The sequence below is a fragment of the Onychomys torridus genome, chromosome 3 (assembly GCF_903995425.1).
Source record: "Onychomys torridus chromosome 3, mOncTor1.1, whole genome shotgun sequence".
NCBI lineage: Eukaryota > Metazoa > Chordata > Mammalia > Rodentia > Cricetidae > Onychomys > Onychomys torridus.
In genome coordinates this window covers 66,638,980-66,661,418 of record NC_050445.1, presented here as the reverse complement: position 1 = coordinate 66,661,418, position 22,439 = coordinate 66,638,980, and the positions used below count along the sequence as shown (strand labels likewise).

Here is a 22,439-nt window from a genome sequence, read left to right as displayed (position 1 = left end):
CGAATTATTCAAATTGCTTTGTAGGGACTACAAAGTTAAGAGAGTCAAATTTGTTTTACAAGGACATCTGATGTCATAACTTTTGAAATATGTCTTGCTTTCCTAATGTCAGACTTTAGATAATACTTTTCTAAAAGCCTTAACAAAGAACTGTTATCCATTTCTCCCTTTCTTGTCATTTCATTCTCAAGCATAGAGTAATCCTTTAATTGGTTCTTCTACACTAACTGCCTGAATTCCACTGTACCTTATAATGCTGTCCAGGAGAGAGTGAATCAGGAATTATATACTCCATTGAAATGAATAGATACCATTAAGGAGCAGGCCTTCAGGACAATGAGTATCAACAATTAGGTGGGTAGTTGGCTCTGTATACCATTGTAACTTAATGTTTGGTTCCTGTTCTCTTTCTCCTCACCTGTGCCTGACACACTATAAAATACTGCCAGGTGCCCCGGGTTGAACAATAACTCTGACACTCCATGAACACTTTAACTACCTTGTGAATCATTACACACAGATAAACTTACTCTCAAAGCACTGCTTGCTTGAGTTGTGCATGAAATGCCAACATCTTCAAACCCTGTGAAGTTCAGAGCAGGTAGGTGCTTTGTCAGTCGTCTTGACTCCTGCTTCTCTGTGGCACCATGATGCAAGGATTAGTAAGCCGTCCTGGCCTTCCCTTCAGAGTGGTTTTAGATTCTGACCCCTGTTTTCACTGCATTCAATCCATAACCATAGCCCAAGTCATGTGCTCTCATGCCCAGACAGTCATGGTCTCTCTCTCTCTCTAAATGAAAGAATTGAATGACCTGTGTGGTCTTTAAAAGAATCAGATCTACCCTTCTTCCTCTTCTCCAGCATTCTTTGCTTCTGCTGCCCTGGCCTCCAGCCCACTCCAGCTTTGCACACCCATGCTGGAGTGCTAGGTCCTGCAAGCAGGAAGCCTTTCTGTTTGGTTCCCTTCTGTATCCAAGAAGTCTGCCTGACTCTCTATACATTATATAGGGGAGTAGCAGTTTATATAAGACAAATGCTAATAAGAAAATGATGCTTTTTATAGAAAACATGAGGTACTGTGGTTACAGAATATGTGGGTAGATGGGTAGGTGAAAAGGTGGCTGGCTGGTTGGATGGCTGGATGGCCAAGTAGGTGGATGTATATATGTATGTATGTATGAGTAAATGGGTGGATGTAACACGAATCTTAAGAGGTCTTATAATAATAAAAACAAAAAAAACAACCCACAGCCAGATGTCAGGGTGAAAGCTGTAAGATCAGAGAAGCAGAACAACCAGCCACTAGTTCTTACCTCTACAAAATCCTCAGCCTCCAGAGAGCAAGTTTCTGTTTTCTCACGCCTTATGTGAGACCTTTCTGTGTCCTGCCATATTACTTCCTGGAATTAAAGGTGTGTGTCACCACTGCCTGGTTCTGTTTTTCTCATGTAGCCCAAGGTGGCCTCAAAGTCATAGAGATCCAGGCAGGTCTTTGCCTCCCGAGTGATAAGATTAAAGGTGTGTGCCACCACTGCCTGACCTCTATGTCTAACTTAGTGGCTGGCTCTGTCCTCTCATCCAAAGGTAAGCTTTATTGGGGTACATAATATATCACCACAGGTGGATGGGTGGATGAGAGGGTAACTGGATAGATGGATGGATGGAGGGATGAGTGGGTAGGTTGGTGTATGTATGAATGGGTGGCTGGGTGGTTGGATAGATGGATGTGTGAATGAATGGGTAGAGGACTGCATACTGTTTCCAGTCACTCTTTTTCAGTACACTCTAGTTTAGAGACAGAAAGATTATTTTATTTACTTTATTTATTTGCTTCTCTAATCTGATAATATTCTTAGGCATGGAATATCCTATAACAAAAGCAGTATAAGTCATTTAGGATTTCTCCCTCACAGCTTATAAGTAAGAGCAGGCAATACTGACAAGGTAGTACCAGCAAAGGCATCAAATGATGGCAAGCTAAACTAAACCTATTCAATATGAGTCATTAAAAAGAAATCAGTCCGTTTGGAAAAATACATCTGTGACGTTTCTGAATGATGTGCACATGAGCACAGCTGAATGTACAAGGATTACATGTCATCCTAGAACAATACATTCTAGTGGGATTCCATAAAGATTTCCAATTGGAACTCAGCATATTTGGCTGGCTCCATATTTGGTGTAAGCCTGGTCTGCCTTCAGGTGTGCCCTCAATTCTGCAGGTCCTTGTTTGACTTAGCATGTTCATTTTCTTGGTGGTGGTATTGGTGGTAGTGAAAGACAATGTTGGCATTTAACTGCCCATCTGTCTTGAACTAGAGGAAATGCAAGATCTAGGAGAAACAATGTCGTTTCCATTTTACTCATTCCTGTGTTCTGAGCATCAGAGCCATCTGTGGAAAGTGAGGTGGAGCTGGCAATAAAGAAATATTCAGAGTTCGTCTGATAACTTTTTCTTACTATAACTCAGGCACCCAGTGTGTGTTTTTGTTATTGTGGTGATGGTGCCTGTCACGGGAATATTTGAATGAATTTGGGGTGTATAGTTCATAACAACATGGAATCATTTCCTCTGTCCATATCTAGAATGTTTTATCACCCCAAGAGGACGTTCTGTGCAGTTGGTCCACACCCCCACTCTGCAGGACTGGGAATGTCCCTCTTCCTTCTGCCTTCAAGTGATCACCCTAGGAGCATCTTACCCTTTAGACTCATTTTGGCATCATTTCTATGGTTGAAGTAAAATAGTTGCTTATGTATTTTGTAGCAATTGGAAAACAAATCAGGATGTGTTTTAATAATAGACCATTTACACACCGAAACTCAAATGACACCTAGCATAATTTCAAAAGCAGTCGCCTTTGTAAAACATACTTGATGCATTATGTAGTTATTTAATACAGCATTTAATGTTAAACTAAGAATGCAGGGAAAACTTTTATTTTATCTACACTTATATAAGGTAGTAGCCATTTATATAAGACAGATGCTAATAAGAAAAAGAAACTTTTAAAAGAAAACATGAGGTACTGTGGTTAAGATAATACAGACTAACATAAACAGATGAACGTCAAAGAATCTGGTGTATTTTAGACCTTAGCATAGTGTAAAGGAGTAATTTCGAATTACAGGAGAATGATTTATAACAGTTAGTGAATAACACATACCTAGCATCATAGTTTGTCATCTTTGAACAAACAAATCAAGAACTATGCAATATTAGAAATTTAATTATAGATCTATACATTTAAATTTATACACATGCACACACATTTATATTTAACTACGATAATGTTTTGAGAAAAGGTTAGGCTATTTTTGTTGTTATTTTTGTATGACCACATGGAATGTTCTTACATAGACCTAGATAGTATAGCTTTTTATGACTGGACTATGTGGTGTAGCTTATTGCTGCTAGGCTGCATAACTGTTAAAACATGTTATCATAATGAACACTGCAGGTGATTATAACACAGTATTTGTGTATCTAAGTATATAACACAGAAAACTATAGCAAAAAATAATATAAAAAGTAATAAGTGATATACACCTGTGTAAAACACGTTCTGTAAATGAAGTTTGCCAGACTATACTTTGTTCCACATGAGTCAGTGAGTAAATGGAGAGTAAGTGTGAAGGCTCATGGTGTGATAGTACACACTTGTATACTTCACAATACTCTATACTTAGTCTGTACAATGGAGAGTAAGTGTGAAGGCTGACAGTGTGATAGTCCACAGTTGTGGACTTCACAATACTCTATATTAAGGCTGCACTAATTTATAAAAACTAGTTTTCATTCATCAACAATAAGTTTTCTTAGCTTATTATAGCTTTTATACTTTAAATTTTTAACTTTTAAAACTTTTAGAATTATAATAATAGTTAGCTTAAGACATAAGAAATATCCTTAACTTCAAAGCTTTTTCCTCTTACTTTGTTTGTAATAGAAGTCCCACATATCCTAGTCTGGCACTGAAATCAGTAGCCTAGAATGACTTTAAACTACTGACCCTCCTTGTTACATCTCCCTACTACTAATGTAGCAGGCATGTACCCACTGTGCCTGTGGATTATCAGAGTTGAGAATTGAACCTAAGGCTTTGTGCAATCCAGATAAGCACTGTACCAACTAAACTGTATCCTCAGCTACCTAAAAGCTTTTATCTATTTTGCCTATTTAAAAACATTTGTATTTGGGCAGGAGCATGTGCTGTATACCTTTAATCCCAGCATTCAAGAGGCAGAAGCAGGTGGATCTCTGTGAGTTCAAGGCCAGCCTGGTCTACAGAGTGAGTTCCAGGACAGCTGAGCCATGTAGAGAGAAACTTTCTCAATAAGCATACAAACATACATACATTTTTGTTTAGGGTATGTGTGTTGCAGGGGGTGGAGCACACTTAGGAAGTCCATCTGCCTTTTTTTTTTTTTTTTGAGACATAGTTCCTCTCTGGCCTAAGGTTTGTCAACTAGGCTTGGCTGACCAACCATTTAGCCCCAGGAATCTGCCTGTCTCTGCCTCCCTAGTGAAGGGTTTGCAATTTTGGGCCACCACACCCACACCCAGCTTTTCTTATGTGGGTTCTGGGAATCATCTCCTAAGCCCTAAAAGTCATTTCATATTGTTTTGTTGCTTTTCAAGTGTTTCTTTTACGAATTAAGACATGAACGTTAACATAGGGCTACACAGGGGCAGGACCATCAATATGATGGTCTTCAGCTCCACACCCTGTCCCACCACACAGTCTTCAGAGGCCATAACACTCAAGGCACTGTAACCTCCTATGATCACAATGCCTGGAATATCTCTTCCTTAATTGGGGTTTTCTGTTGCTGTGTTGAAATACTGTGACCAAAAGCATCTTGGAAGGAAAGGATTTATTTCATTTTGTACTTTAGGTAATGGTCCACCAATGAGGAAAGTCAGGGCGAGAACTCAGGCAGGGCAGGAGCTGATGCAGAGGCCATGGAGGAATGCTGCTTACTGGCTTGCTCCTCAAGCCTTGCTCAGCCTGCTTTCTTAAATATCCCAGGACCACCCTCACAGAGGTGGCGCATGCTGGACCCTCCCACATCAGTACATCACAGGCTTTCCCACAGGCCAGTGGTGTCATTTCCCCAAGTGAGTCTCCATCTTCCCAGTGACTCCAGCTTGTGTCAGTTTATATGGAACTAGCCAGTGCGATTCCCTAAAGATCTTCACGGATGAACACACAAGCAAGGCTGAGGAGAGTGGACAAGGGAGCGAGGACTCCAAAGTAACCACTGAAAACATGCCATAGTGATATATAAACCAGTAACTCAGTTATTACTGTTATTGTTACTATTACTGCCATTGTCCAGTATTCTGTACCTTATGTCATATATGTGCAGTGTTGTATGAACTGTTAGCATAGTTGGTTTGTGTGCACAGTGCCTATGAGTGACAGATACATTGCACTATGATGTTACATTACAGCATTGCCAGGTAATAGAAAATTTTCATCTCTACTATATGTTGACAAGACCATCATTGTATACATGGGCACAATCTGTTCTTGACCAAATCACCATTATTCATATAGGACTCTGCATGTAAGTGTATATGGGACAACCTGACTTACCTTAAAAAAACATCTCCAGACTGGTAAAGAACCAGTGTCCCCCAACTACAATCAGTACCAACTAAGATATGTAAAATTTGTGAAACAGTGTTTGGGCAATAGTATTAAAGACTGGTAACAGCTGGTACTGAAAAGCATCAAGAAGAAGAGGCATTCTTCCTCACTGCTGGTGAGAAATGGAAAGCAGTACCTCAGCCTCTACTAAAATATAAGCATGAGCCCCACATGCCACGCAGACTTACACAATGTGTCTAACAAAGAAATTGCCCTATAGAAAGGTAGGTGTCCAGTGGGCCCACTGAAGCCTCATGTGTAAAAGGCAACTACCTCAGACTTCAACAGATAGGTTGTGGTCCCTTATCCTCTGGAGTGCTACACATGTTTGAAACAATTGTGTGTAGATTTTCTTCATTGAAGACTACCCATTTGGTGTGACCAAAATGCCAAACATGTTTGAAGTATTTAGTGCACATCCTATTTTAAAAGTTAGAAACACACACACACACACACACACACACACACACACACACACACACACAAACACACGAGAGAGGGGGGGTGGAAAGGGACATAATCAAATCTAACAATTGTTATATTATCAGGAGTGAAAAAAGAGGGAGGCATTGAAATTACTAAAATGAAGTCTATATCCATTGTTTAACTTGGTATAATTTTTAATTGAAACAATCTCATAATTGATCGTACATGAATGTACACACCATTGAACACAGGTGGGTTGGCTCTGAACACGTGTGAGTACCGTGCATCCTAAGACTGGAGACGCAACATTACTACATTTGGTCAAAGATATTGTCACAGAACTATCAGTGAGTTTCTCTTGTCCAATGTGCTGATATTTGTCTGTCAAGCTATATGTACGGTTCTGAAATTGTAATTTTTACTTACTTTCTCAATTCAGTCATTAATAATTAGTAAACAAACTAGATTGTGAAAGAAATAACAGTATTTCATTATTGTCAGTCTTCTGTTCATCCTGTTTCACTATTTTTAAACTGCTTGATCTCAAGAGTATGGTCCTTCTAGGCTTATGTCTGGCTACAGTCAAACCAAACACTGTCTCCTGAACAAACTGCATTTCCTTGTGTGTGGTGGTGCATGGCCATGGACTCTGAACTTGGGAAGTGGGGGGGGGGGGGGATTGCTGCCAGCTTGCTACATAGTGAGACTGCCCTTTAAAAACAAGTTATTTTCTTCAATAAACTTGTGCTATATACATGTGATACAAAGATTGTTTATAATTTTTCTCTTTTGTTTCAGAACGCTTTACCGTGTACAGCTCTAAAAGCCTCAGACAAGCATGGAATAAGTAAGTGTACACAGATGGAGCTCATTCTCTCTCTCTCTCTCTCTCTCTCTCTCTCTCTCTCCCTCCCTCCCTCCCTCCCTCCCTCCCTCCCTGCAACTCGCTGAGTGAGTGTGACACAGCGTGCTTTCATTCACTGATGTTGTACCCATCCATTAATTTAAACACAAATTAACCCTTACTGAGGGTTCGGACATGTTCATCTACCATGTTCAGTCAGAGCCAATAGCCAGTGTGGGTTCAGGTCCTTAGAGCAATGTGGTGTTGTATGAGAACTGTGAATTCTAGAATCTGCTGTGGCCCATCTTGTAACTAAGTTCTGGGAAGTATTTAGTATTAGCAGAATAACACTTACAAAACGCAAGATAGTAATGGGCTTTCTAACAAATGGCATGGATGACTATTACTGAGTTAGATAAATGGATGTTTCTTCTTTTCCAATTTTCCTACTTTTCCCCTCTAAACCACACTGGGGAACTAGGTAAATTTATCGCTTGCAGTATATACACTCTTTTTCATTCTTTCATTCCATCTGATCTTATGTATGAAGGTTGGTGTGGTGGTCTGAAAGGTTGCCACACTGTCCTGACAGCTTTAATTGATCCGGAGAACCCACATAAAGGTGGAAGGAGGGAATTGACTCCACAAAGTTGTCCTCTGGTCTCCACATGCAGGTGGCGGCCCACACAAACCCACATACATGATAATAACAAGTAATCAAATGGATTTCTTGGTTTGGAAAGTTGACAAGGAGAACTTGGGGAGTGTTCATTGCATTCCAGCCTGTTAGCAGAACAGTAAAAGTTGGGACAGGCTGAGTCATCCCCTGTTAGCTCTGCTGTCACATTTCAAATATCACACTGCAAATAAACCTAACTGTGGCTCCTTTGATTAAGTCAGCGCTCATTCATTCCAGCATGTTGTCTGTAGAGAATCCGGTGTGACAATCTTTGTACTGTTGTGACATTTTAATTTGGGGTATTGTTGATTATGACAAGTAAGAAAAGTTTTATATAAGAATGTTTTTCATTAATGCTGTTAGCAAACATGGTTGGCTGCTGATGGTGAGACACTCTTAGGATGAATATATTACATTCTGTAATAATTTGAAGGATCGAACCATTTTTTAAATTATGTATTTAGAAAAGTAACTGGTATGATTATTTTTCCTTCTACAAATCATTTCTTTAAAAGGAACGCATGTAGCTCTTTAAATTATTGGGATATGTTCATTGTACAAAGTGATGAATTTCATGATACTGTTCTTAAAATGTATCATGTTCTGTGTACTTCATTCTGTTCATTATCTGTGGATAAATAAAGCTCCAGTGTATGTGCATACCACATTTACTTTATCTCTTCACATATTGATGGACACCAAGGTCCTTGTCTTAAGCCGGCTGTTATGGGCCATGCCCTGCTAATCACAGCAGAACAAGCAACTCTGTAATGGACTGACTTGGATTCTGTTGTGTATGTTCCTGAAAGTAGTATAGCTGGATCAGTGTAGCTGGGTCATACCCTAGCTGTTCTCACCATGTGAAGAGTCAGTCGGTTCCCTGGGAGGCATACCCTCAGCACACTGCATTCTGAAGTTAGTCCTTTTGCAGGAAGATGGGTGGAATTGGGAACATCATACTAAGCAAAATATGTTAAATAAGAGTGATAAATATGGCACGTTTTCTGTTATATACAGGATTTTGATTTACACACACACACACACACACACACACACACACACTTGCAAATAACATAAAAGTAGAAATGGGGTTGGGGATTTAGCTCAGTGGTAGAGTGCTTGCCTAGCAAGTGCAAGGCCCTGGGTTCAGTCCTCAGCTCCGGCAAAAAAAAAAAAAAAAAAAAAAAGTAGAAATGTGACCATTCAGGAAGAAGAAAGGACTACCATATGGGTAAATAGGAGAGGATAATGTAGGTGTATAAGGTAAAGTACATCAAATAGTTTAAGGAAAGTTCACAAAATCCAATCACATTGTATAATGCATATATGCTAATAACTTTTTAAGTTGTAGAATTCTTTTTAATTTGTAACATAATTATTAAACTGAAGCAATTGGTGAAGTATCTTGCACTATATAGTAATGGATTCAAAGTAATTTCTAAGAATTCAAATTATATGGTTAATCTATGATGGTAAGGTAATCCAAAAACAAAAAAAAAATAAGTTGCTGTTCAAAATTAAGTAACAATATTAACAAAATTAAGTTTCAAAATTAAGTAACAATACCTTTACAGGTAAGCGTTATCTAAGCCCTGGAAACTATGGGCGATTGTTAAGTTTCAAAATTAAGTAACAATACCTTTACAGGTAAGCGTTATCTAAGCCCTGGAAACTATGGGCGATTGTTAGCCTGCCAAAGAGAAGAGGAATTTCTTGAGAAAGCTAACCTTCAGTCTAAATAGCTATCATAAGTAATCCAGCTCATGTCTGAACCACATCTGCCCTTGGTTATATCAGTGAAAACCTACCACATCTGCCCTGGGTTACACCAGTGAAAACCTACCACATCTGCCCTGGGTTACACCAGTGAAAACCTACCACATCTGCCCTGGGTTACACCAGTGAAAACCTACCACATTTGCCCTGGGTTACACCAGTGAAAACCTACCACATTTGCCCTGGGTTACACCAATGGAGAAACTCACCCGATTTCACTTATATCAGTAACCATGAGCATATTTTGGGGGTGTGTATTTCCAGACAGGGTTTCTCTGTGTAATAGCTCCAGCTGTCCTGGATCTTGCTCTGTAGATCAGGTTGGCCTCGAGCTCACAGAGATCCTCCTGCCTCTGCCTCCAAGTGCCATCCTTCCCAGCTCCATGAATATAATTTTACCTTTTGGAGTTTTTTAATATTCTGTAATAACAAAGCAGTGGTAGGGGAGGGTGTCAAAAGATGCAGTAGATATCAAAACTGAAAAGCCTCACATAACGAAAAATAGTATCAGTTTGAAAATAAAAAATTATTATCACTAAAGAAAAGTAAGCCCTTTTCTTCCTTCATATTAAAAATGCATGATCCAGGAAGCTCTTCCTACATAAAAGGGACTTGGGGCTAAATGGAGACAAATCTGAATTTCATAAAATATGTCCTGTTTTTTAAACTGCCTTCAAAATAGTCCATTTTATTTCATTGGAATTATGAAGACTCACTCTATTTCTCTTGTAAATCTCTCTATTTATAGTTGTCTGACATTGGCACGTATGTGCAATCCACCAAGAATTTCAGCCACTTAAAAGATCTTTTATTATTTTGGCTGGGGGAAAGGCCTTAGTGTATATTCTCCAGCAAAGAAAAGGGGGAGATTCCAAGAACACATTTTGCTTGCTTTGGAACTTTTTAACAGCTGAATGATTTGGGAGGTTTGGAAGTTTTGAAATAAGAACTGAGGATAAACCACTAAGTCACAGAAGACACATCTGGAAAATCCAGCTCATGGTTGGTAAAGGCCCACGTACATCAAATGGGGTCAGGCCGGGCTTGTCCCCGCCTCTCTCTGAGGCCGTTCTTGTGAGCAATCCATCTGCTCATTAAGCACGACTGGATTGCTCCTAAGAATGTGTATACTCGGTATTTTGAAATGTGCAGTAACTACAAAGGCACTGATGAAGCCACCTTTGGGCATGAGAAGACAGAAAAGGAAACACCTTGCTGTGCTCTATGTTCTAACACATCCACAAGCCCTAATTTGGAAAATTTAGAAATAACCCAATTTTGTGCCCTTGAACTTTCCTTAAATATGTTATCCAATCTATGTTTAACCTCCAGAGCATATTTTAAAAATGACCTGCTTGTTGTACCATATATGCAGAAAGCATGAAATGGGAGGTAAAGTAGTGTTGGAGGAACAGACTTTCACTTCGTGTATCTCTACTGTTTTTCTTGTCATTGTATCTGACGTGGATCATTAACATTTAGATAAATACCTTCTCATGAAACAGAAAGATCATCTTTTCCACTCTGCTATGTTGGAAGTTGATTTAAAATTACCTGATAAAACAATACAGTATAAAGTAGGTTAGAGATTTACATTTCTTCACCAGCATAGAAATAAGATGATGGTAATAACACCGTAGGTGCACTAGGGAGAGCAGTTGAGTCAAGCCAGATTTTAAAGTGGTCCACTTGCCTGTTTTGTTCACTGTTGATGATTTTTGTTATAATTCTATTTACTTCAAAGAAGCAGTTTTAATTTATTTAGTGCCTGGAGACTGCCTTTCATAATATTTTCAAAGAAATTATTCTCTGCATCATTGATTGGCTTTGGTGGGGGGGGGGTGCTTATTGGGGTGATCAGGTCTAAACCAGACATTTTGGAATCCCATCCTCTCCTAATTTGAGGATGGGCTGTGATTGCCAGCTGCCTGTCTCTGTGGATTCAGGTACATGAGTAGAAGGATATGGGAAGTGTAGTTCCTTACCACATTGAAAATGTCAATCTTCAACACATGAGCAAGCAGGTCTCTGGTTTGGCCTGGACACAGATATGTGGTATGGTTTCAAGGCCCAGAAGGTTCCCCTGCTTGCTCAAAGGCAGGTTAGAGCAGTTTCTAGGGACGTTTGTTTTCATAATAATGAATCATTAGTGCAGTTCCTCAAAGCCTTGCGTGGTTTTTTGTTAGGCAGATCCAGTCAACCCCTTGACACCTTGGAGTTTGCAGATGGGGAGTCCAGAAAAGAAAGGAAGGAAGTCCAAAAAGAAGGATGTTGTGTGGGTCCTGGCAGGTGTCCTAGAACCTCATAAAAGGTAGAATTAAGGTACATGTAAACACACAGTTGGGGCAGTTTCCAAAGAGAAATAGCTAGTGGATTTACCAATTACAGATCAGTAATGGCGATATAAAAACAGGTAGAGGCGAGTGGTCCATGCAATTGAAAAATCACAGCTTAGAATGTGTGCCCTGGTGAGTTTTGTGAAAGGATCATCAGTCCTGTAGTCAGATGGACTTAGTAATAACCTGGTTCTATGTAGTCTTAGCACATCTTTGGGTAGAAAGATCCCTTCCAAAACTGATGTCCTTCTCAGTCTGGGCTTCATACAGCAGAAGGAGCAGGACAGAGTGCTGGAGTACACAGTCTGCCAGCTAATGCCTTCTTTGTACCATTACTAGGGAGTGTCCTGTGGTGGGAGGAAGGTTGGACTTAGAACAACTAAGCACAGAGGTTGACAGCTCTGCCAACCACCCACTTACTTCCAGCAAGTAAAACTCCTTGCCTACTCCACAAGCCCGCACTGCCCTAAGGGGCTTACCCCATTAGTCTGTGTCATAGCCACATTTCATGTCTGTCTCTTTTTCAGAGGTAGCAAAGATCCATTGACATGAACTGCTCTGTGGTGGCCCAGGGCAGGCCCCATGCTGTCCGCTCTCTGCCAGGTGGCAGGTTTTGTTCCTCTGACGGACAGGAAAGAACCATCTTCCCTCTTGCTAATTGGCAGTACGTGCCAGGCTTGGGAGCTGGCAGCAGTCATTGTTTTTCCTCCTTTGGATTGTATGTTGGCCTCCTCATCCAAAAGTACACAGGCCTCTGGTGTGGCTAATGCCGTCCTTCTGCTGGGCAGCTCATTAAGGAGGAAAACATAGCAGCAGTTGCTGAAGCAGCCTGGAGCTCCCAGGGGCAGGTGGGCTGCCAGGAGAGGCCTTTCTTGAACTGTGCCCCAAGCAGATTCCAGCAGGGCAGTTCTGCTTCCGGCAGCACGAAGCGGGCATTTGTGTTCTCTAACCACTGTATCAAGGGCCTAAGACTGTATCTATGAGTGTTATCTCACACTTCTGTGGGGAAGAAACCTGGCTATAACCAGCTTATTCCTTTGCTTGGAGTCACAGAAGGTAAAAATCCCACCTAGAGGATCTTGTGGAAAATTTTCTTTCAGGCTCATTCAGGACATTAGCAGCTAAGTTCCTCGTGGGTAGAGAGCTAAGGCCTCCATCTTTCCTGCTATCAGATGGGAGCATCAAACAGCTCTTTAAGACTTCCTGCCTGCTTCATCTCACACCGCCTCCAGCTCCAGGCCTCCCTCACTTTGCCTTCTGACACCTCTCTTCTGGCTCCAGTGGGGGAAAGTCCTCTGTTTCAAAATGTTTCTATTATTAGGTTGAGACCACCTAGGAAACCGATTTATCTCTCTATCTCCCACGGTAAGTAGCCTACTGACAACCTAGAGGAATTACTAGTAAAGAGGACATCTTGGGAAGCCATTCTGTTTACATGGAGGTAAAGATTCCCTATGTAGTCACAGCCCTGGGTAAAGCAGAGCAAACCCAGCCCTAGCCAGCTCAGACATAATCCACTTTGCCTGGTTCAGAGGAGATACGTTCAAAAATTATGCATGAGGAAGGAATCACTGTCTGTTCTTAGCTGAGAGTTTTAAAAGAGATTATGCTCAGGAAGCCTGATAATAACTGAAAGTTTGACTTGACATTTCTAAACCCACTGTCGCAACCATTAGAATGTATGGTTTGGGAACTCAACTTAAGTTTAATTTGAATTTACTTAATTGATATGTAAAGGGCCACGTGTTGTTAGTGGCTACCATAGCGAACAACACAGCTGTAAATCTACATGTGAAGCATTCATTTATGAAATGCATACCAGGGTCATACAAGCATGGACAGTATATCTAAAGGACGTTGCATTTGTACCTAAATGTCTGGAGAGCTTTCTGTTTTCTTTTCACCTCCATCCTTTGCTTGTAAACACTCTGAGAAGACAGTAGCTCTGACATGCCCAGTGAGTGCTGTAGGTCTGCAGGGGAAAGAGAATCAAGAAGACATCCTTCCCCACCTCTTCCCCCTGCAGGTGCCATGCTGTCCCATCCCCTCCTCCCCACCCCTGCCCAGAGGCCCTGCCTATTGCAGGTGCTCTCTTCTGTTCTTCTCCTGTATCCCTACCCCCGTCCCATTGGGAACTGGTAGCTCTCCACCCTTTTTGAACTCCCTGAAGAATTCACCTCTCTGCTGCTGTTGTGATTCTCTTGACCTCCCTTCACTCTGCTCAGAAAATATGGCAGAAGCCAGCTTCCTGCTCGCCATATAGGAAGTGCTATCGAAGAGGGCTCCGTTCTCCAGATAAACCCTCGAAATCAAGTGCCAGCTCCCTCTCACTGTGCCGTCTGGATGCATGCATTCATATGTCAGCTTTTGAATGCCGAGAATTACCACTTTTTATCATGGCACACACAAACAGAAATGCAGCAGTTTTTTAAATTGCTTTATTTAGAAGCTCCTATAATTTGATTCCTTTCCTCAATACTTATTGGCATACTTTTCTTTTGGTTAAGAAATGTTTATGAATTTAGTGAATTTTCTATCTCAAAATGATTATGAATAGGGAGAAAGATGATTTTAAAGAGCAGTATTGTCCTTTGTAATCACTGGCACCCACCCCCCCCTTTTGGCCCTAGTTGGCTGTGATGAAACATGATGACTCCCCCATTGGGGGACTTTCTCTGGGAGTTCTGTAGGGTTCCTCTCCCACTTATAATGAGAATTCAGCTACTAGACTATTCATGTTGACAGCATCATCTAGCATCATGTGTGCATGGCGGTCCTACTCACTTAAGAGTCAACAACTGTTACTAATAGGAACCAAGAGGAAGCAGAAAAGAGGAAGGAAGGCTGCACATCCAAGTTTTGGCACAAATGGCAAGAAAATGCCTGAAACCAAGATCACCCTTGGTGTCCTCCATCCTCTACGAGCCTTGTGACGTTCAGGAGGCTCGCTAGCCTCTCTGAGATCTGCTGCTGCAGGTTTGAGTATAAATTACCCAGTACTTTAACATCCTTAGTCCCTTGCATACCCTTATTACCTCCCATTACGCCCTTCAGTACTCGCTGTCTTCCCTACCAGTCAGTTTAATTTAGTTCCAAATAAGCAATTTCCCTTGAACATAAAAGGCTACTTTTATACAGGTCCCCGGGCAGCTAGAATGTCCATCCGCCTTCCCAGGGGCACATGCTGAGCTGCCTGAGCACCATTTTGTTTTTCTTGTAAATACTTGCAGGGAACAAGATTCCCTCTCCCCAGTAATTCCTTCCTAAGAGTGATATGTTAACAAATAGCATTGTACATAATTAATGAAAAACTGTGATTTATCCTACATCTCGAAACACATCTTCTAAATAATTTTCCCAATTAGACTGAAAGAGACACACATATAAATCACTGTTAGCAAGTTCAAATGCCTAGTAGACTTTTTCTATGGTCCCCTAAATACACAGAGAGATGGGTGTCCTCAAGTCAGATGTAAAGGTCCTGGGTGTCCTCACTTGATCTGTTATTTCAGTCTTGAAACTGAAAATAATTGTCTTTGTTTCAAATGTTTAAAATGCAGAGAGTGGGTGACTTGGCTCTTGCAACACAAAGAATAATGGCTGGGAGCATGACTCTGCTGCCTCTGTCATCACTGGAGAGGCAAGCAGACGGGATTCCCAAGGCAACTGGCCTTTCTCTTCAGACACGAGCCAAGTCCATACCCTTCGGCACCAATCCTGTTCTTGGATTCTTATATCCACCACGCTAATGACTATATTGGTAGAATCTGTGTCTTTACCAACAACAACAACCAAATGCCTTATACACGTATATTGCTTTCCAGTTCATTCTGTTTTGTTTTCAGAGCATCTATATATAATTTCAGCATTTGGAGGATGTCAGAACAGTTTACTTGGAGTGTACAATTGATGTCTCGGTGTGTGTGTGTGTGTGTGTGTGTGTGTGTGTGTGTGTGTGTTCTTACTCATTCTGCAAACAGCATGTACGTGAAAAGGAGTGTAATGGGGAGAGATTGGTGCCTGGCCCTCCTCCCCTTGCTGCATCGCGGCTTATCTTTGTCTGTCTGTATATGAAATCTTTGCCAGTCCTCAGCTGCATTTAATCCCTGAAGACTTGATATACAAACATCATGCCAAACAGAGAACTTCCCTTAAATTATTCAAATCTCCCCATAAGTGATTTCCCACTCTTCCTGAAGTGAAAAACATTTGATCATAAATTCAATTAAATCAGCCATCATCTTTGTGATGTTTGTCCAGATAAATCCTTTAGTGGCTAAACTAATAACTACACCAGCTGTGGGGCGTGGGGAGGGAGGGAGAGGGGGAGGGGAGGAGGAAGAGGGAGAGGTTAAGAGGGGGAGAGAGAGACACACAGAGAGAGACAGAGAGAGTGCATATGTATATAGCATGGTTGTTGGAGAAGGATCAATTTAAAGTAGAGGGAGGACTGGTCTTAGGCCAGATTTTAATCACCTTTTGCATATGAGCTTAAAAGCTGAGACACTGAAGGGTGAGGTTATATTTGTAGCTTTAGATTTATTTGTTTGATGTCCCCATTTAGAGCTGAATTTTAGATCAGAACAGACATTGAGACTTTGGAGACGTTAGTACCCGCTCTAAAGCCATATCAACCATCCTTCCTCTTTTTCTTGCACCCCGTCCTTCCTGTTTAAAACACTGACAGAAATGGCCGTCAACGTGCTTACAAGTCTTCCTAAGAACAAGTCCATGGACTGTAGGGCTGCTTATGACTGCTCTTACATATGTCAGCTGAAGATGAGGCTTTTCAAGCTTTACAGTCTATGTTGATTGCTTCTCATCTTGTTCCTAAAAGCCTGAAGACATGTAGATACAACCACTCCACCCCCTTTTTTCCATCTTACCTTTACAAATGAGTCCAATTAATTTGGCTCCTGCTGAACGTTATGTATGTTGATATGGCCTGTAGAGGGCAGCATGTTCTGAGGAAACAAAGCAAAACCAAACACCAAGAACGAAATAGCTATTTTTTTTTCCTCTACCAAAATGGTTAAAATGTCTCCAGTATAGAATCCAGATGGCCACTTGCTTAGATTGCCTGCCTTTGTTTCCCTGACCCCACTCTGCTGTTAATCCAAAGAGCCCAGGTGTGACAGAGCAGGAACCACCCACTTCCTCTGAGGAAACTTGGAAATTTCCAGAAGTTGCATCAAGTATTTAAAAAAAAAAAACTAGTGTGGTCCTGTCCAGTGGGTCCCTATACCCTGGTGAAAACCCTGTGTATCTCCACTGCCATGTGGTAGCCACGAGCCATATGTAACTATTAGGTAGTTTAAAATGTGACTGGGGCCACTGATCTGAGTGTTTTGTGAGATTTAATTGTTGTTAATTTCAATATTTCTGAGTAGCGAGAGTGGTTGCTACATTGGATGGTAGACTACAACATAACTTCTGATCAGCTCATAGTAAACATTTAGAATGTATCAGGTAGTGGTTGATTTTTTCCCCAAGAAACTACTACCCGGGTTTTTATTTTCAGACTTACTGACATCTCACATAGCTGCAGACTTAAATCCAAATCCCTGACTCTGCCCCAGGATTTAGTTTCTCTCGGAACATCTGAGAGATTTTCATATTTCAAATTCTTCAATTTTGTTGAATATTGGATGTATTTCTCTTGGGTACCTGGAATGGAGTTTCAGAGCGTGGATCCTCCCCACACTGACTCTAGGGGTGCCAGCTGATTTGCAGTATAAGCTTCACCACCTGTTTGTGTCTAGGCTTCCAAAGATTAAAAACAGAACTGAGAGAATGTGGTAAAATGTGCATAGATGCTTGATACACATTAGCATATTTTATAAGTTGTGTGTTTATTATGAAACAGCTATTTACAGTGACTGTACATAAGACCTGCTTGTATGATTCTGATATAATTTCAATGTTCTCTTGGAAATTTTCTTGTGAGTTCCCGACTAATCAGATAACATTTTCTTCCATCACATTTTCAACCATACCTTTACAGAAGAGCTGAAAGTGCATCTCTTCAGGTGCCTTCCTTGTGCTGACACTGTTGGCCTTAAGTCTTGGATAAACCTTTAGAGCTGTGGTGGATGGCATGCCTCAGTAAAAGATGGGCTTCCCTTTAAACACTGCCTCAGCCTAGTCTGTGCCCCCTACTTCTCAGCCTACTCCATGAGAGGAATTCAAGCTTGGCTGGTAGCAAGATTCTGCTTCAGTAAATCTGGGTAGCCCTTACACCAAGCCGTGGCTGCATGAGGAGGGGATGATAGGACACCGTGTTTCTGGAATAATGGCCTTTCACACTGGCCTTCCCTGTGTGAAGCCAGATTCCTACAGTCTGAAGGTTGGTAGGCTTTCTGGTTATAACGAAGGTTATCTGCAGAAAAGTCATTCTGTGAAAGTCTCTGTGACGTAACAACCGCTTCTGTGTTGGGAACAGCATTTTGTAAGCTCCAGCACTTTAGGAACTTGATATTAATGGTGCAGTCAGCTGACGGTTCATAAAGTGAAACCTGAGTAGACAAAGATCTGAAATCAGCAGGACAGAAGGTACCAATTCTTGATGATTCTCCATAGGGTGGGATTAGAATGGGCTCTGTAGATATGTTGCCAAAATGGACACCTTAAATTACTGCCCAGCTTGTCTCGGTTTTTATTGTTTTGGGGGTGGCTGTAAAAAAAAAAAAAAAAGATAAAGACATTTCTCTACAGAATCTTTAACTCCATTTCTTTTTTGATTGTTTGAGAATTTCACACATGCACATAATGTGTTTTGACAAAATCTGTGCCCCATTCTCTGCCTTCAGTGTCTCCCCATCTCCCTACCGCTTCTCTTCCCAATTTTATAGACTAGTTTATGCACACATTTATTCCCATATCAACCCTCTTAATTTTGTTGTTTTAGTTTTATAATAGATGTTTGTTTGGTGTGTGTGTGTGTGTGTGTGTGTGTGTGTGTGTGTGTGTGCGCGCGCGCGCGCTTGCTAGGGTGTGCATGTAGAGGTCAGAATATAACTTGTAAGGACTGATTTTCTTGGAACATCTGAGTCCTAGGGATGGAACTCAGGTCACCAGGTTTGGTGGCCAGCATCGTTATCTGCTGAGTCATCTTTCTAGCCTTCTGTTTTGCTTTGTTTCTTTTTCGTCTGGGTGTTGTGTTATATATATATATATATATTTTATATTAATTGTAAATTGTCTGGTGAGTTGGCTCCTGTCAAATTACTTCTAGGAAAGTACTGTGATTTGAGAAAAATGCTACAGCCATAAAATACTCTTCTTATATTGCTAGAGGAGCCAGTTGAAGTTTGTGCATCTATAAATATAGTGGAGACCAGCAGTCCCCTAGCCGGGAGACCCACAGCTGCCTTGGGCCGCGGTGGGGTGGGAGTGGCTTAGGCCTCAGGCAGCTGTACCTCACAGCACAAGCTTTGTCTGCAGCGCTTCACTTAATTCTGGAAACAACTTTCCAGTGTTTTCCTCGTAGACACTTCTAAGCCCCTTCTACAAATTTTATTTTTCGGTCTTCAATGATTTTATAGCCCCAAGAACAGATTTCTAATGGATTTCTCATTTGCCATCTTAGATATGGCAGAGCTGAGGCACATAAGACCCTTACTGCAGCTTCAGAATATAAGACAGTGTACAAAATATAACAGTGACCAAGATGAAACATGTTAATGAAGTGACTTTTAAGCAATTGAACATTTTTAGACTTACCTGGCATGATTGGTGAGCTGGTTTGCCCAGGGTGAGGCTTACTGGTTGCACTTTGGATATGCTAACCCCTGCAAGTTCCCTAAATTCAGAAAGCTGGACTGCATAATTTGTAGTAGTGAGGGACTGAATGGCATTTTTGGGGGTGGGGGTGGGGGAATGAACTTTGTGTGTTTCTGTGCTTTCCATTGAACTACAGTGTTATTAACACCACTGCCAGAACTGCAACCCTTCTTCAAAACCTCCAATTCTGGGGAGGTGGTGGAGAACTAGACCATTTAATTCCTGGGTGTGGCCCTGGAGAATGGTAAATGACACAAAGAAACAGTAAGAAAGTGTATTGGAGACAATGGTTATGTCACAGCACATTTAATTAATTGTAGTTATCACTAACTGCACGTGGTTGACAATATTCAGCAAGGTTCCTGCTCTCTTAGATGTGACCTTCTAGAATAGTAGTTCTCAACCTGTAAGTCATGACCCCATGGGTTCACATATCAGATGTCCTGCATACCAGATATTTACATTACGATTCATAACAGTGGCAAAATTACAGTTATGAAGTCATAATGAAGTAATTTTTGATTGGGGGTCACCACAACATGAGGACTATATTAAAGGGTCCCAGCATTAGGAAGGTTGAGAACCACTGCTCTAGAGTAACAAACAGTAATAAAATAAGGTGATTTCAGAGGGGATTGGCACACAAAGTGAAGCAGACAGGCAATGGAATTAGAAGGAAGCACATTGCCTGGCTGCCATGTGAAGGCACTGGTCACAGAGCCTAGCCCATGAGGACCTCAGTGACTGTGGGTTGAAGACTGATGACTGCAGAGTCAAGGCAGAAGGAGAGGAGGACTTGGTCAGTGAAGAAAGGGGCCAGGGCGGGAATGGCCTCAAGGGTAGTGGTTGGGCCAGAGCGGGAATGGCCTCAAGGGTAGTCGTTGGGCCAGGGCAGGAATGGCCTCAAGGGTAGTCGTTTGAGATTTTAGTTTACTCACCAGGAGGTCTTGGAAGTTGTGTTTTGTCTCAGTAATTTTCTTCCTTGAGTGTTTCTGTTAAGGAAATAAGTAAGTGCAGACTGGCGGCCCAAGACTCTCCTGACCCCTGACCGTTTTGTAGATTAGTGTTTTAAAAAGACTTGGATCTGGACCATTGAGATTGCTCATCATGGAAAGATGTCAACTGCAAGCTCCATCCTGGAACCCACATGGTGGAAGGAGACAAGTGACTCTTGAAAGTTGTTTTTCACCCCATACCCCACCACATAAATAAGTAAAACTATAATAAACATTTTTTAAAGATGTCACACTACCTTGACCAAGATTAAGAGGATAGGGATATAGGTTTAATATGCCATAACTTATGAGCCCAATTGGATATTATAAAGCATTGCTAGGATAATATGTATAAAAACACAAAAGCGATTTCTCTTTAGGTTTCCAAAAATGACCAAAATAAGAAAGCGTATGCACATTTCCATAGTAACTATTATAATGTCTTTGAGAAATCACTAAAATGTTATTTACAAGATGAACAAAGTTTTGTCATGATGGTAGAATTTTGAGGGTTTTTTTTTATCATTTATAAGTACAGTATATTTTTTAACTAGTGTAAATCTTTTGTTCAGATGGATGTAATGGTTTAGGAAATAAATATTAGAAGTGGTTGATTGATACTGTGATTTTACTACTGCAGTTTTGGACATTTACACATGGTCCAAATGGCAACTTTAGGAGCTATGTATACACACACACACACACACACACACACACACACACACACACACACACATAGAGGGAAAGAGAGACAGACAGACAGACAGAATATACCTGGCCACATTTCTTTGATAATTATCAAGGAGGTCAGCAGCCTCCAGGGTGGCTCTCAGTGACACCATGGATCTCCTGATCTCCTCACCTGTTACAGTTTGTCCTACATCGTACCATATCACCAAGTGTTGGTCTTGGTGGCCAATAGTGTGCACTGGAAGTTGACTGGATACTAATTCCAAGCTTAGGCCATAAGAGATTTTAATCTCCCTTGGACTCTGGCTCATCTCTCTTTCTCTCTGTGCTCACTGGCTCTGGAGAAGCTTGCTGGCACATCACATGACCAGACCTGTAGAGAGGCCCTAATGGTGACAAAGACCTTTGCCATGTAAATGAACTACATTGGAAATAGGACAGACAAGCTTTCAGGACATCAACTTGACCACAGCCTTCTGAGAGACTGTCTGGGCCACCCAGATAAACTGCTCCCAGATTTCCAACCCTCAGAAACAATGTGACATAACATATATTTGTTGTTGTGTGTAATGCAATGCCTTCAGCAAACAAGGTGACATTGTGTAAAGGGTGGAGATACTTGTCTTCTGGGTGAGCATACAATACTAATGTGTCTTTTGCCTTAAGGGTTTTTAATTCCACATCTTCCTTACTGTTTTGGGCCATGTGGTATGTAAAGGGATAAAGATGAAGAAAGAGTTGTGCAAGGGTTAACTGCTGTCTGGTTTTCCTCATTTTGTCATACCCCAAGAGTCACTAAAATTGATATAAATTTACCATGCCTACTTTAGAGGACAGCAGCAAAGCTTGCCTCCTACAGGAGTCGGCCAGTGGATGGTGATTTCCTTTCACTCCATTTGGTTTAAGCCTGTAAAAGGCATTAAGTGAAAAATCTGATATATTTGTTAGGGCATTTATTGTATTACTGAGTTATACTTTCTGTTCTCAGTGAATGGTTTATTGAGAACATAAACTTTGAAGAGGTTTTGTTGAGGATTAGAGATTTTTTTTCCTTCTCTTTTGGTGAAATAATACCCCACAAAATGAGGCCTTTCAGGGGCTATTTTGAGCCCTGTTTACAGCGGAAGGACATGCTGTTCCCTTCTGGTGAGGCAGGTTTCTGCCTACAGAAACTCCTCTGCAGGTAAGATTTGGGACGTACAGGGCTTCAGAAGCGGCTGCCATTGCTGTGCGCTCTTTACCTCAAGCACATGC

The 22,439-nt window shown here is 41.2% G+C and overlaps 1 protein-coding gene and 1 pseudogene across 6 annotated transcripts in view; both read left to right on the top strand.

Moving 5' to 3' along the window:
* Cdk14 (cyclin dependent kinase 14) overlaps window positions 1–22,439 on the top strand; it is a 484,889-nt gene that overhangs the window by 440,731 nt on the left and 21,719 nt on the right. For all 6 annotated transcript variants that reach the window (XM_036182828.1, XM_036182829.1, XM_036182831.1 and 3 more), the window contains one exon: window positions 6,882–6,930. In XM_036182828.1, the coding sequence (XP_036038721.1) occupies window positions 6,882–6,930 (49 nt within the window). The remainder of the gene's footprint in view (window positions 1–6,881; window positions 6,931–22,439) is intronic.
* LOC118580993 lies at window positions 19,433–19,577 on the top strand (annotated as a pseudogene).